Source organism: Epinephelus moara, chromosome 24, assembly GCF_006386435.1.
Source record: "Epinephelus moara isolate mb chromosome 24, YSFRI_EMoa_1.0, whole genome shotgun sequence".
Lineage (NCBI taxonomy): Eukaryota > Metazoa > Chordata > Actinopteri > Perciformes > Serranidae > Epinephelus > Epinephelus moara.
The window spans coordinates 49,866,247-49,880,770 of NC_065529.1; the positions used below are offsets into that span (position 1 = coordinate 49,866,247).

General features: G+C 43.5%; 2 protein-coding genes across 5 annotated transcripts in view; one reads left to right on the forward strand and one right to left on the reverse strand.

The window, feature by feature from the left end:
- The window catches only part of LOC126385760 (nuclear factor 7, brain-like), a 410,666-nt gene extending 403,918 nt beyond the window's left edge, over window positions 1–6,748 (forward strand). For 3 of the 4 annotated variants that reach the window (XM_050037697.1, XM_050037699.1, XM_050037696.1), the window contains exon 2: window positions 5,328–6,748. In XM_050037697.1, the coding sequence (XP_049893654.1) occupies window positions 5,345–6,733 (1,389 nt within the window). In that variant the 5' untranslated portion in view covers window positions 5,328–5,344 and the 3' untranslated portion in view covers window positions 6,734–6,748. Of the gene's footprint in view, window positions 1–5,079; window positions 5,219–5,327 lie in introns of those variants that run through there. The other variant, XM_050037695.1, reaches the window with a different exon arrangement.
- The window catches only part of pcbp4 (poly(rC) binding protein 4), a 536,281-nt gene that overhangs the window by 13,114 nt on the left and 508,643 nt on the right, over window positions 1–14,524 (reverse strand). The gene's annotated exons all lie outside the window — the stretch shown is intronic.

Here is a 14,524-nt window from a genome sequence, read left to right on the forward strand (position 1 = left end):
ACCATTCACAGCATGTCTTTGGACTGTGGGAGGAAGCTGGAGCACCTGGAGGAAACCCACGCTGACACAGGGAGAACATGTCAGAGCACCTGGAGGAAACCCACGCTGACACAGGGAGAACATGCAGGCTCCGTACAGAGGGGCTCGAACCCCCTACCCTGGGTTCAGGATTCCTCTTGCTGTGAGGAAACAATGCTAATCACTGCACCACCGTGCGGCTCATAAAAACACAGAGCTAAAGATTGATATGTGAAAATTAGTATTCTCCACGGCAGCCTGATAATCAGACTACTATTTCATTCACCATGATGATGTATAATTATTAGGTCTGTCAAAATAATGTGTTAATTTCTATTAATTAATCATATAAAAAATAACACGTTAAAAAAATGTAGCTGATTAATGCTGTTCCGTGGTGCCCTTTGACCTGGTGTGTCATTGAAGGCCTCAGTGTCTTTGTCACATGATGGAGGCAGACGAGACGATGCTGCTCGGCCCCGTGAATGGAACATTTACATTTATGGAAATGCCCAGATGTTGATAGGAGCACCGCTCTCTGCAAGTTCTGCAGGTTCTGCAGGAAGGAAATTTCATACCATCAAAGTACTGCAAGCCTGAAGTATCACATCAACACAAAGCCTTTAGCAGCGAACCTGGAGGTCCGAGCTAGCACAGCCTCTGATGCTAATGCTAGCAGCCAGCCTCGTCAGGCCACACTCGACCAGGTGTTCAGACACAAACTGAGTCAGCCTACCTGTGACTGACCGACTAACTAACTCCCTCACAAACCAGTTTGGGTGGTCAAGGACATGGGGACAACTGTGTCCAAAATACAGCAGCTTTACTACGACACGTCTGACAACATACTTTTACAGCAAAAATTGATGTGTGATTGTTTTTAATTGCTTGACAGCCCTAAGAATTATAGATGGCACTACCCATCCGTACATAAAGCATTTAAAATGAGCTCCACCTTTACTACCTGCAACATTGCAGCGATTACCTGTGCGCTTGCTACAGTATATTGCAGGTGATCACACAAAATATGCTGCTTGAGTGAAACAGAGGACCCAAACAAGGTTATTGATCAACAACATCATATTACTTTACAGGGCTTTAAAGCACCAACACAATGACACATTATAGACTCCCCTTAAACACCCCTTACAGGCACTAAGTGGTTCAGTCCACCCCTGCACTAAGATCAGGGGTGTAGCACCAAATTCTGGGCCCTATGCATGATCAGTCTCTGTGGACCCCCTGCACCTCAATCACCCTTATTTTTTAAACAAAATTATTTTGCTTTCTGTCCTTTTCTTTGTTTCTTTTCTGTTTTTGGAACCTGATTTCCCTTTCTGAGGGAAAGACATGACGTTGGTGCTCACTCAGCTCTTGCTGCATTTAGAGACAAATCCTAGTGCAGGGGCGCACTAAACATGACTGAGGAGCGAGAGTCAGGAAGACGATACGTTTTCATGCTTAGGCTGTAACTATCCTCCCCATCCTGCCATTCACTCCTTCCACACATGCTCCTACAGAGGCAAGGCAAGAGTCCTTCCTAACATTCGCTGAACACACACTATGCTGAATGATTCAGTGTAAATACTGTAGCACCAAACTAACGGAGAGACACTCTTGGTAAAGATGGTAAAAAGGCCGTTATCCTTTTCTCATATTCTGAGCCAAAAACCTTAACTTCAGTGGCACTTTAACTTGTTGTCTTTGATGGTGACGGCAACCAGATGCGGTTCACAAGCGTACACTGTGACCTGTAAATTTTGGCTTGTAATTTAAGCTTTTCATCGACCTTCTCAACAATAAAATGATGAATATATCCCTCCAATGCGTAGTTTAGGCCCTTTTGGTTACTTCTCAATGACATCTGATCGTTATGTCTCCAAAAATCATCAATTGCCTCCTGCGAAATACCGTGTACTGTGACACCTGCCATAGCGCCGCTTACTGAATGTTTAAAGTTGGTCCGAGTGGGGGGGGGGGGGGGGGCGTGGCTTAGCCATAGGTCAATTAAAATCTTAAACATCACAGATATTTTATAGGCTGATTCCAGTATTTTGTTTAACGGGAGGCACAAATAGGTAACAGAGAGTAAGAAAGTAAACTCCCTCCACCTCCCCTTACCTTTATGTAACTTTAAGCCTTATCGAAATAGAAACGGGTGAGTGACGTAATAAACATGGAAATTAACTAAATCAGCTGTAGAGCCCAAACTGTTTTTTGTAGCAGCCTGTAAACATGTTACACAGTTGGGCATTTTAACATGGGGGTCTTTGGGGATTAACTCGATCTTGGAGCCAGCCTCAAGTGGCCATTAGAGGAACTGCAACTTTTATGGCAAAAAAGTGTTGGCGTCATTTTTCAGCCCCGAGGTTGCCGCTTGGTTTAAAATACCTGGTTTTGGGGAAACAGTCCCTGATGGAAACGCAGCGATGTCTTTGTAAAATACAACCACATTTTTGTGACATTATGCCTAATAGAAAATCAGCCACAGGTCCATAAAAAACACCAAAGTTTGGTGCTTAAAAAGTCACTGGAAACACAGCAATGACTCATTAAATTACAAGCGGTTTTGTTGTCAGTTTATTCTGCTCAGCCTCAGGAAAAAAAACAACAACACAGAACACAGAAAATACAAAAAATAAAATAAAATTAACAAGGCAGCTGCTTAGAAAAGGAGAGGCGGGTCACAGAGTTGGCTCTGTGAATATCCACGTTTACATTCACCACTTTTTAATTTTCCTTCCTTTCACTGGAGGACAGGGGGCCTTAGTTTGATTCTAAAACACTTTGCCAGTTTAATTTATGATGCCACAAGGAGCGCCAGCTTAGTGTCATAAATTTAGTTTAGACCATGCTCGAGGAATAATTAGCAGCCAGAAAGCTTGGGTTCAAATTTGGAGATTTTGGCAGTCGAGGAGGGTCTCTGGTGGTTTGTAACAAGAGCTGGTGTTCTGGTACACTGTTTCTCTTTCCCTCTCTGTCTCTCTCAACTTTCCTTCCTGTTCTCTCGATCTGTGTCTTTCACCGCTCTGCTCCGTATGAGGGCATGATGGATGAACAGAAGTGATTGGATAATATGAGGCTGTCATGGATCACACATAAAATCAACCTGATCCAGTCAATTCAACTAAACAGCTACAGGATGTGAGTAACGGTGACTGGCCAAGTAGCTGCAGCACAGACGAGGCTCACTAACAGCTTTGTGTTTGCTTTAATTGTAAAATACGCCACCAGCGTAATACATCTCTGCTGCATTAACACAATATACTGTTGTTCTTCTCTCAGCCCGTCAGTTTGTAGTGGCGTTCAGCTGGGGACTCGAGAGTATCCCCGCACCCGCCCGGCGCCTCTCACCCTGGGCAACTCCAGCCCCTCTCCAGGAGTTTGGTTCCACAACCAGTGCTGTGCATAGAGGTGAGTCCAAGTCTGTATAGTTGGTACTGTTCCACCTCCCGCACCAGCTCCGGTTCCTTCCCCACCAGAGAGGTTCAGAGCCAGTCTGCGAAGCCAGGGATCAGAACGCCTCGGTCCCTGCCCCTGCCTGCCACCCTGCACACAATGCACCGACCCCGATGCGTAGTGAGTGACGGGCCCACAAAGCGGAGGCTCCATGTGGTTTTCTTGGGCTGGCCCGCAGCACGGCAATCAGAAACTCAGCGGTCAGCGCCTGCCCTCCCCGAGGTCTGGCACAAGTTTATCAGGGTTTTGTGAAGGTTTTTATATATAAAAATATGAAAATATTTCACAGAATTTCTGATCTTTATATTTGGTTCATGTAACTTTTTTCTTGATTGATACTGTCCATGCTGATTCAGAGTCGTGTGTGTGGAGCCATGAAGACCAGCAACCACAGAGCAGGCTGGGTGTGTTGGTTGTTGACGTTCTGGGACGCCGTGTCAACTTCAGCCTGTTGCATGCATTGTCTGTTTTCAAAATACACTTCTGTTTTCACAGGAAATGTACAGTTTGCATACAGTCTCTTTCAAAATAAAAGCACGTCGTCCTTTGTCTCTCATATCGACACTAAGGGGGTGCTACACACTTGATATCCGCCTCCATCAGCAGTTGACGTCCCAGTCGGCACAACCCACACAAAGGGTTTCATTTATAAAGCAATGCGTAGGATCCATACTAAAAATGAACGTACATTCAAAAGCCAAAAATGGTGTGCACCAGAAAATATTCAACAATATCTACAGTTATGTTACCATCTCACCATCCATCCTCGTTATAAATTGACACTGCTCATCTGTGTATTATACCACCATAACAGGTGCTGTCTGACCGACTGATGGTGTATACAGACGCTGAAGGGTGCCTTGGCTTCTGCGTCACAAATTGTTGGTATTTGACGACCTGGGAGTGAGACTGGGCTCTATGAGAGCAAGTTGGACAAATCCCTAACTGTCCTGCAGTTGACGCAGCAAGATGTGGAGTGAAATTATGCAGGTCTGTGTCAGTCTGGCTCATCTCAAACAAGCCGACTGTTGCACCCATTCATTCTGAAAGAGCAACGGCCAATGGTGAAACTTTACCACTCACTCAGTGACAGATATTTGGGATTATAGAAATGGCCCCCGTGTTGCTTCAGTCTAGCCAGGAAATATCTACCTCGTCTATACAGTGTGATAAGGTGCTCGTTTTGTAGTTCATGGTTTTAAAAAACTGAATGGGAATATTCCTGCCATGTTTTCTTACATTTGTCATTGCTGCTGTCGGCCTGCAGTGTAGCTACAAGTGCACCCCAGTTAATATCACATGCTTCCTAAATCCCTTCATTCCAGACCTGCCCAGAATATCACACAATATTCAGGATTTTACTTAATTGTATTGTAACTCCTCCACTTCCTTCAAACTACACTTAAACTACTTTTGAACACAAAAGTAGGTTGCATCCGCCTGCTGAACACTATCAGTCTGCATATCAGCAATGATTCAATACAGTGGAATAAGACACACACCTGTTTTACATGGTGTGCTGCATTTAGCAGAGGAAGTGTAACAAAGCTCCACCCTCACAGGACTCACCCGCAACAAACCAGGAAACACTTAGTTATTCTTCCTCACTGCAGAGAGACACACAGACTGAAGAACAGACGATCAGATTCACCTTCAGACCAAACTAACAACTTCCTCTGAGTGAGTTCAGCTAAAACTCCAACACTGCTGCTTCAACCTGCTGACACTCCACACACTGAAGGTGAGTTTGACTAAAAACACCACTCAAAGTCAAAGTACATTTCAGTGAAGTTAGTAGAGGAGGGAGGGGAGCCATGACTGACTGTACTTTCTGTCTGCTGTGTTTTCAGCTTCACTCAGAGACTAAATGGCTTCCAGATCAGAGGAGGATCTCTGCTGTCCGGTCTGTCAGGACGTCTTTAGAGATCCTGTTGTTCTGTCATGTAGCCACAGCTTCTGTAAAGACTGTCTGCAGAACTGGTGGAGACAGAGACAAGCACGTGAGTGTCCAGTTTGTAAGACAGTATCTTCAACTGCAAAACCACCGTGTAACCTGGTGTTAAAGAACCTGTGTGAGGCCTTCTTATTGGAGAGAGATCAGAGAGCTTCAGAGGCTCTCTGCAGTCTGCACTCTGAGAAACTCAAACTCTTCTGTCTGGACCATCAGCAGCCAGTGTGTGTCGTCTGCAGAGATTCAGAAAAACACACCAAGCACAGATTCAGACCCGTCGATGAAGCTGCACGACAACACAAGAAGGAAGTTGAGGAAACTCTGGAGCCCTTAAAGGAGAAGTTAAAGGTTTGTGAACAAGTTAAAGTGAAGTGTGAACAAACAGCACAACACATGAAGGTCCAGGCCCGACGCACAGAGAGGCAGATTAAGGAGCAGTTTAAGAAGCTTCACCAGTTTCTAGAAGAGGAAGAGGAGGCCAGGATGGCTGCACTGAGGGAGGAAGAGGAGCAGAAGAGTCAGATGATGAAGGAGAAGATGGAGGCTCTGAGCAGAGAGATAGCAGCTCTTTCAGACACAGTCAGAGCCACAGAGGACGAGCTGAGAGCTGAAGACGTCTCATTCCTGCTCAACTACAAGGCTGCAGTGGACAGAGTCCAGCAGCGCCCCCTGCTGGATGATCCACAGCTGCTCTCAGGAGCTCTGATAGACGAGGCCAAACACCTGGGCAACCTGACCTTCAACATCTGGAACAAGATGAAGGACATGGTCTCCTACACTCCTCTGATTCTGGACCCAAACACTGCTCATCCAAACCTCATCCTGTCTGAAGATCTGACCAGTGTGAGACGAGGACAGAGACAGCAGCTTCCTGATAATCCAGAGAGGTTTGGTAATTACTGCTCTGTCCTGGGCTCTGAGGGCTTTAACTCAGGGACTCACAGCTGGGATGTCGAGGTTGGAGACAGTACAGGCTGGTCACTGGGTGTGTTAGCAGAGTCTGTCCAGAGGAAGGGACACATAAACTCTGGATTCTGGGGAATATGGTTCACTGAAGGTAAATACTCAGCACGCTCACTACCAGCTCCACTCACTGATCTCAAAGTGCAGAAGAAGCTCCAGAGGATCAGAGTGAATCTGGACTGGAACAGAGGAAAGCTGTCGTTCTCTGATCCTGATACTAACACACACATACACACCTTCACACACACTTTCACTGAGAGAGTGTTTCCAATAATTAGCCCTGCTGCTAAAGTGAAGATATTACCACTGAAGGTCTGTGTGACAGTGAAACAGAGCAGTTAGCGATAAAGAGGATGTTTATGATGTTTATTTCTTAAAGAGAAAAGTCAGTGAATTTAACCTGTTAAGCTGCACCTGTCCTCCCGATGACTCATTATTCCAAAGATATACTTGTTTTTGTTTCAGTTGCTGTTATTATTTGATTTTTGTTGTTTTGCTTTTTTCTATGGTCGACTTGGATGAGGTTTCGCTTGGTGGCAGACAGGCCTTCAACATTGAGTTGGAGTATTCGGAGGGCAGGTCCCACCATTAGGTGCTCTCGAGGCTGTTTGTTGTTTTTTCTGCTTTCAGGTTGAGAGCTGTGACTAGGATTCTTTGAGTTAGCTCTAGGGCGTCTTCTCTTGGAATTTAGTCTGCTAGTAGGATCATTTGCTTCCTCAGGCATGCCTGGGTACTGACGGAGGGCGCGACGTGAACGCTGATCCATTGCCCCCCTGGCTCCCTGTCCTATCTAACATACACCCCCCAACATCAGACGAACTGAACTCACCTATAGGATGCTACAAAAGGTCAAAGACTCCCCCCATTTACCAATCCACGCCGACATCTTCAACCCACCACCTGCTCGTCTCCAATCTAGACGTCCAATTTGGAAGGACCCCCCACCCACTGACTTTGATGCCCTGTCTGCCTGGTTGACTGAATGGGAATCCAAAGACATCCCAAACAAATATCTAGTGTCAGACCCGACTCAACCAGTCTCTGGCACCAACCTCCCGAGGAGACAGTGGTCCACCTTGAACAGATGTAGGACTGGTCAAGGTCCCTGCTTTAAATCTATGTTTAATTACATGTATCAAAGATTAAAATCATCTAACATGTGTTTAAACATCTGAAATGTTTGTACAGTTATCTGTTTGATGTAATGAAGATGATGTGTTTTCATTTAGTTTCCATTAACTGTATTCTGCTGTTTGTCATTTAGTCAGAGGAGGAGCCATTTTATTTAAAGTGGACGTTTACTAAGAATCATATGCACAAGATTGTTTTGTATGCGGATGATGTATTGCTGTTTTTAACTAACCCAAGAACCTCTTTGCCAGAACTTATCAAAGTTATTAATATATTCAGTAGTTTTTCAGGTTATAGGATTAACTTTGGTAAGTCTGTGGTGCTACCTATGGGAAGATTGCGAGAGGGTAAGCAAGAAACCCCATTTCAGATTTGCAGAGATGGTGTTAAATACCTTGGTATTTTCGTCCCATATGAACTGCAGCAACTAACAAAATACAATATAGTACCTGTTATAACCAAGATCAAAAATGATTTACAAAGATGGTCTGTGCTTTGTTTGTCTATGACTGGAAGGATCGCATTAATTACATTTTGCCGAGGATATTGTACCCTGTTCAAATGTTGCCAACAGATATTCCAATGAAATACTTTAGAAATCTAAATAAATATTTATCTAAGTTCATATGGGACAATAAAAAACCAAGATTTAAATTGATTAAACTACAGCTCCCTATAACCAAGGGAGGCCTGTCTGTACCTAATTTCAAGTTCTATCACTGGGCTTCCCAAATGAGACATATGCTGTACTGGATTAAAGAGGATTTTAAAATAGTATTTCTAAGCTAGAAAAAACTAGCTTACATTCTTTGATACAAGACAATTTTGTGGTTAAAAACATTTAAAGCACTTGGTATAAAATACGTAAATACTATGGGATGGTGGAATCCTTGTTATATCTTGCACCTGTTGTTAACAACCCTCACTTCCCTCCCTCTTGCTTAGATACTGGGTTTAAGAGATGGAGGGAAGTAGGGATAACTACTATAAAGGATCTGTTTGATGGACTGGTAATGAAGTCCTTTTGTCAGTTGAGGACAGAGTATGGATTAGAACAAACACATTTTTTTTAGATACTTGCAGCTGAGAAGTTATGTTCAGTCTCTCCTACTACAAGAAGAAGGCTGAGATTAACTTTCCTGAAACATTGCTGCTGAAATCCGTCTCTGTACATAAAAAGATATTAAGTTATTTGTATGGGGAACTTGTAAAATGAGAAAAGATTGATACTGATGTCAGTAGACGTTCCTGGGAATTAGATTTTGGGATTACAATAAGTAAAGACGAATGGGAAACAATTTTATTGAATGCAAAAAAGATAAGTTGCTCAAGTCTGTCTCATGAAACACAATTTAAGATCATACACAAACTTCATGTTACGCAGTGTATTAGATCCAAATATGATCCTGATTGTACCACAATCTGTCCAAAATGTAACACTGGCAAAGCTACATATTTCCATGTCTTCTGGGAATGCCCAAATATAATTGAATTTTGGAATGGTGTTAAAAAGAAAACTGATGGATTGCTAGAATGCAGGTCAACATTAAACCCAGATATTTGTATTCTAGGACAAGATGAAGGTGAAATATCTGCGGATAAGTTTAAACTAATATTGAGAATTTGTTAGTTTGCAGCAAGGTTAATGTATTCTTCAAAGATGGACTGATCATGAATCTCCAGATGTTCCACTTTGATTTGAAAAGTTTTTGAATTTAATTCCACTGGAAAGGTTATCATACATGATTAAAAACAGATTGGACCAGTTCCTGCATATGTGGCAGCAGGTTTTAATCAGTATAGAAGCTGAAGTACAAATTGGGCTACAGAATCAGTATAGAAGCTGAAGTACAAATTGGGCTACAGAAATACATGAACATATCACTACTGAACTCTAATTATGTATAATAAATGTATTCATGCATGTGATCTGTGTATGCATGTATGTATATCTATGATGATGTCTTCCAGTGGGAACCATGAACTCCCAAGATGCCATCTTTTCATTAGTTATTCTGGTGACCTCTTTATTGTGGGGTTGAGTGGTTTCCAACCGGAAGATGATGATACAGAACAATTACCTTACTCCTAGTACTGCTTCCCTTGTGTGAGAGTGTGAGTGTGTTTGTGTACTTGATTTATCTTGTCATATAGTGTAGGTTAAGTGTTTGTATTGTCCTGTGTTTGTGTATGTATCTGTTTCCCTCAGGGTAGGGGTTGGTGGGTTATAGTGTATGGTCAAAAATTTCATGAATTTCAAGAAGAATTGTGGACAGTTACGTCCTTGTTTATAACTGCTGTCCTTATTTTTGAACCTTTAAGATGTACACTTGTCATGAAATATTGATCATGGGAATAACAATAAAAATATTGAACAAGAAAGTGGACGTTTTAGTTTTAAGGTGGATGTCTCAGTTTGGGTTCAGACCTTATGTAATGTGGGTGTTGGTGATTTGCTTTGATGTTTTTTAGGAATGCCACTGACAACGCTGCAGGGGGTGGTGAAAAGATCAAATGTATTGTGGCACAAAAGTTGATTTTAAAACACAACCACTGGATTTACCATACATACTTTTTACATTCAAAAACGTAGAGTGCCGATGGGTACGGCTGCTCGATTAATCGAATTTTAATCTAGATTACGATTTTGGGCTTTCAGTGATTATGAAAACAAAATAATCGACATAAAATGATAATGCGCTTCTTGTCAGTTTACTCTTGTTGTCTTGTGTTGCAAATCAAACGCACCTGGAAGCCACACGTGCACAATACTGCCCCCTCCCCTCCTCTCCTCTATTCACTCCACGAACCAGTCAAGTAGGTGAAATCGAATAATGTGAGGGGCAGGTGATCACCAAAGGTTTCAAAAACAGTGTGCGGAAAATGGCAGAAGGAGAGCAAGAGAGGTTGGTCTGTGTGTGTGTGTGTGTGTGTGTGTGTGTGTGTGTGTGCGTGTGTGCGCAAATCAGGGCCGAACTCCGCCGTGCGCAATACAGAGAGCAGAGGAGAATTGTAAACATGCGACCATGTGGAGACAGAAATGATATGCTGTCGTGTAAATAAGTCATCACGTGCACCGCATAATCATTTGCATAATCTGGATTTCAATTTTGTCCAAAATAATCGTGATTATGATTTTTTCCATAATCGAGCAGCCCTACCGATGGGTAGTTTATTGTCCCCCTCATTCTGTACTTTGTTTATGGCATTGTTTGAAGAGAAGTTAATTTACTCTAATCATGGCTTGAGGGAGAATACAGTATATTCTAATGGAAGAGGTATTTGGTGGATGTGTTTTGCTTGTTTATAGCGTCTAAGACCCAGTGAAAGTCATTCTTTGCATATCTAAACTCATGTTCTGAATTTCTGTCATTTAACATGGATTATTTGCAAATTTCCCATCCCCCAAAATGTTCATAAGCATGTGTCAAAGTTTCTCCCATCTAGTCTGGTTTTATACATCAAAACTTCTGTGATGTGTTGGGATTCACTGGACCACAGATGATTAGTCATTTGTTAAGATCTAAACTGGACATGTAAAGACCTTTCCTCTCGGTCTTACCATCTGAAATGGTGGCCGAGGCTGTATGTTCTTTGTACATCAAACAAAGAACAGCCATTTGTGCTCATCTCTGCAGGATGCCTTAGCCTGGAAATCCAGACTCAAATCTAGAAAGAGTTAGGGTCTGGCTATGAGTAATGAAAATGGCCCTACTCGAGGGGCGGCACCAAGCATGCATTTGAAAATATCACTGCACGCAACTGGATAACACTACGACCAATTAGAACAATACTTACGCTTTGCTACTAGCGGAGATTAGAATCTTGCCGTATCTAGTCGGCAAAACGGCAAAAACGTCCTTGCAAAGGAAAGATTCGAGCGCCGTCTTCTGTTCCTCTTTTAGAGAAAAAGCCAAGTCTAACTCGTTCATTGTAGTGGCCAAAACCGTTTCAAACTGGTGTTCATCCGTACCCATCTTGCAATGTTTACTGAGTGATTCCGGACTTCGTTGTCGCAGCGCTGTCGTCATCTGTTTAGCTCGCCTCTGGCCCGCCTTTATCAGATACACCAATGTGATTGGTGCAGCTCGGCTCCAACGACATGGGCAATCATTACATCATTACTGATTGCCAGAGTGACTCGCTGAGTAAATTCAAACTGTGCTCTCGCGAGAACTCTGGATTTCCAGGGTAAGGATGCCTCACTGTCACACCTAACTGAGAGACCAGTCTTCATACTTTATTGGGCACTACTGTCACAGCGACATGACTTTGTGATGTCACCAAGCTAACTTAAGGAGAAGTTTCCACTCTCCATCGCTCTTTTCTCCTGAACCTCTGAAGCGCGCTTCTGCTCCTAAACCTTTGAAGAGGTAGGGCATCACACAGGATGGCCTGCTCCGCCCTTCCCCCTTCTCTCAGCTTTACATGCCCACAGCAGGAGCTGTAGTTTGGCTCTCAATATGGCCTGCTCCCAGCAGACACACAACCTGATGACCAGATAAGTTAGTGTGCCAGACACAAGGTTTGCAACTAACTTTCCAACAAGGAGAACTAAGCTGAGTTAGCAGCAGATTTCTAACTCTGCAAGGATCCTGAGTAACCTGCCTCCTCGGATCTGCGCCTTTGAAACAAGGACACAGCATAGACTGCTTCTGGAATCAAAGCTCTTTCCAGCCTTCAACTGCCAGCTAACAAAAGCAGCACACCACAAAGCAGCTCCTCCAGCCGTTCAAGGATTGGTAACGTAACAACTGGGCATAGCATTATTACAATTGTAAAGGTAAAGCAAGACTTTGTCAGTGGTGATTTAATGCTGTTCACTGAGTTATTGTTGTGATTGTTTGCAGTAAGTTTATTGGTTAGTTGGCTTCACCAAAGCTAAGTGATGTTAGTTTGCTGATGCGTTACACAGACAGACTCTTGCATGAAATGAAACATCCTCTGTTTTTTAACCCAGACCCTTTTGCAACACATATCACATCATCATCTGCGGTCACTCATAGTTGAGTATGACTGTCCTCCTTCTTGGTCCCTGTGGGTCCTCAGGTGGGCATGGAGGCCAATTCTGGACCCGATTATTCTTGTGCAGTGTGGACAGGGGAATGCAGTGGTGGTGGATTTGGGGTGGGCCTGTTTGATGGTTGCTCTCTCCTTTCTGAGTCTGCGCTTGTCTTGTGCAGCATAGCGGAGGTCATCATTATACTGTGCAGCGCCCTCACGGACAAGATTTCTCCTGGTCGCCCTGTCTTTTGCCATGTCTTCCCAGGCTTTAAGGACTATGTGGCACTTCTTTATGTTGGTTTTAATGTTATCCTTGTACCTCTTCTTTTGGCCTCCTTGGGCACGTTTCCCTTCAACCAGCTGGGAGTACAGGACTTGTTTTGGGAGGCGAGAGTCAGGCATGCAGATAATGTGACCAGTCCATCTGAGCTGGTTTTGGGCAATGATGGCAGTCATGGTGGGAATGTCAGCCTCCTCCAGGACGCTGGTGTTGGTGCGTTGGTCCTCCCAGCTGATCCCAAGGATTTTTCATTGGCATCTCTCATGATACGCCTCAAGTGCTTTGAAGTGCCTGCTGTTTGTGGTCCAGGCTTCTGATCTGTACAAAAGGGTGGGGAGCACCACTGCTTTATCGACCAGGAGTTTGGTCTTTGCTTGGAGGTCGCAGTTCTCAAAGGCTCTCTTTCTTAGCCTTGAGAAAGCCCCGCTGGTACAGCTGAGGCGGTGGTGTATTTCATCATCAATGACAGTTGTTGAAGATAGGAGGCTGCCAAGATATGGGAAGTGGTCCACATTTTCCAGTCTGTTGCTGTCAGTGGAGATGTTTGTGGGCAGGACAGGCGTACTGCTGTTTGGTGGTGGTTGATGGAGGATTTGGGTCTTTTTTATGTTAATGGCTAGACCAAACTGTTTGTAAGCTTTTGCAAAGGCAGCCAGAGTACACTGTCAGTCCTCTTCTGAGAGGGCTACGAGGGCGTTGTCGTCCGTATACTGCAGCTCCATGATGGAATTGGTGGTGGTTTTACCTTTAGCCCTGAATCAGTTGATGTTGAGGAGTTGGCCATCGATTCTGTACATAATTTTGACTTCCTGGGTCAGATGTTTGCCTGTTTGGGGGAGGATAGCGGCAACAAAGATGGAGAACAGTGTTGGAGCAATGACACATCCCTGTTTGACTCCTGTGTCAACCCTGAAGGGTTCGGTTTCGTCTCCACTGCCACTGAGTACCATAGCTGACAGGTCACATACACATATGCTCACTCACAATTTGGCTTTCAACATAGCTACACCCAAAGAGGCAACCCAAAGTTCCTGCTTCTTTTCCTTTGTCTTTGTCCTGGCCACAAGGTCAGGCAAAACCTCCCCCTGTCTGAAGCCATCTTTGATTTGGCCATCTCATAGTTTTTTTTTGTCAGCCATTTTTTGCGTAGGCCACATGGCCTTTGTTTCACACACACCATCATCTTCTCTCTCTCTCTCTCTCTCTCTCTCTCTCTCTCTCTCTCTCTCTCTCTCTCTCTCACACACACACACACACACACATATACACACCCATGCTTGTATATAGTAACTAGTTAGACTTTGTGTGTTTTGTTTGCTTTGCTTTCTTTATGAATAAACACATTTGGAATTGTACCTGCTGTCTGTTTAATATTGAACAAAAGTGAATGAGGAGTCAACCTCTGCTATGTCAAGAACTCCGCAATCCTTTAACTTGCTGTTAATATGGTAACTTTGGTTATAGTTATTAATTTAACTGTTACTAAGAGTTCCAAATTGATAATTAAGTGCTTCATGAGACTGATATTATTAACTGGTGATCATTTTTCCCTTTTCAGGAACAGTGCCCCACAAAGTGATTTAATGTAAATTAAGTAACATTGTAATACATAATTAATAATTATTGATAATAACTATTATTTATTTCCCATGGCCATTTTGATACTTTAATTGGAGGCCTGTTATTAGGTCAGGTCACAACACTGGGAAGTGGCGTAC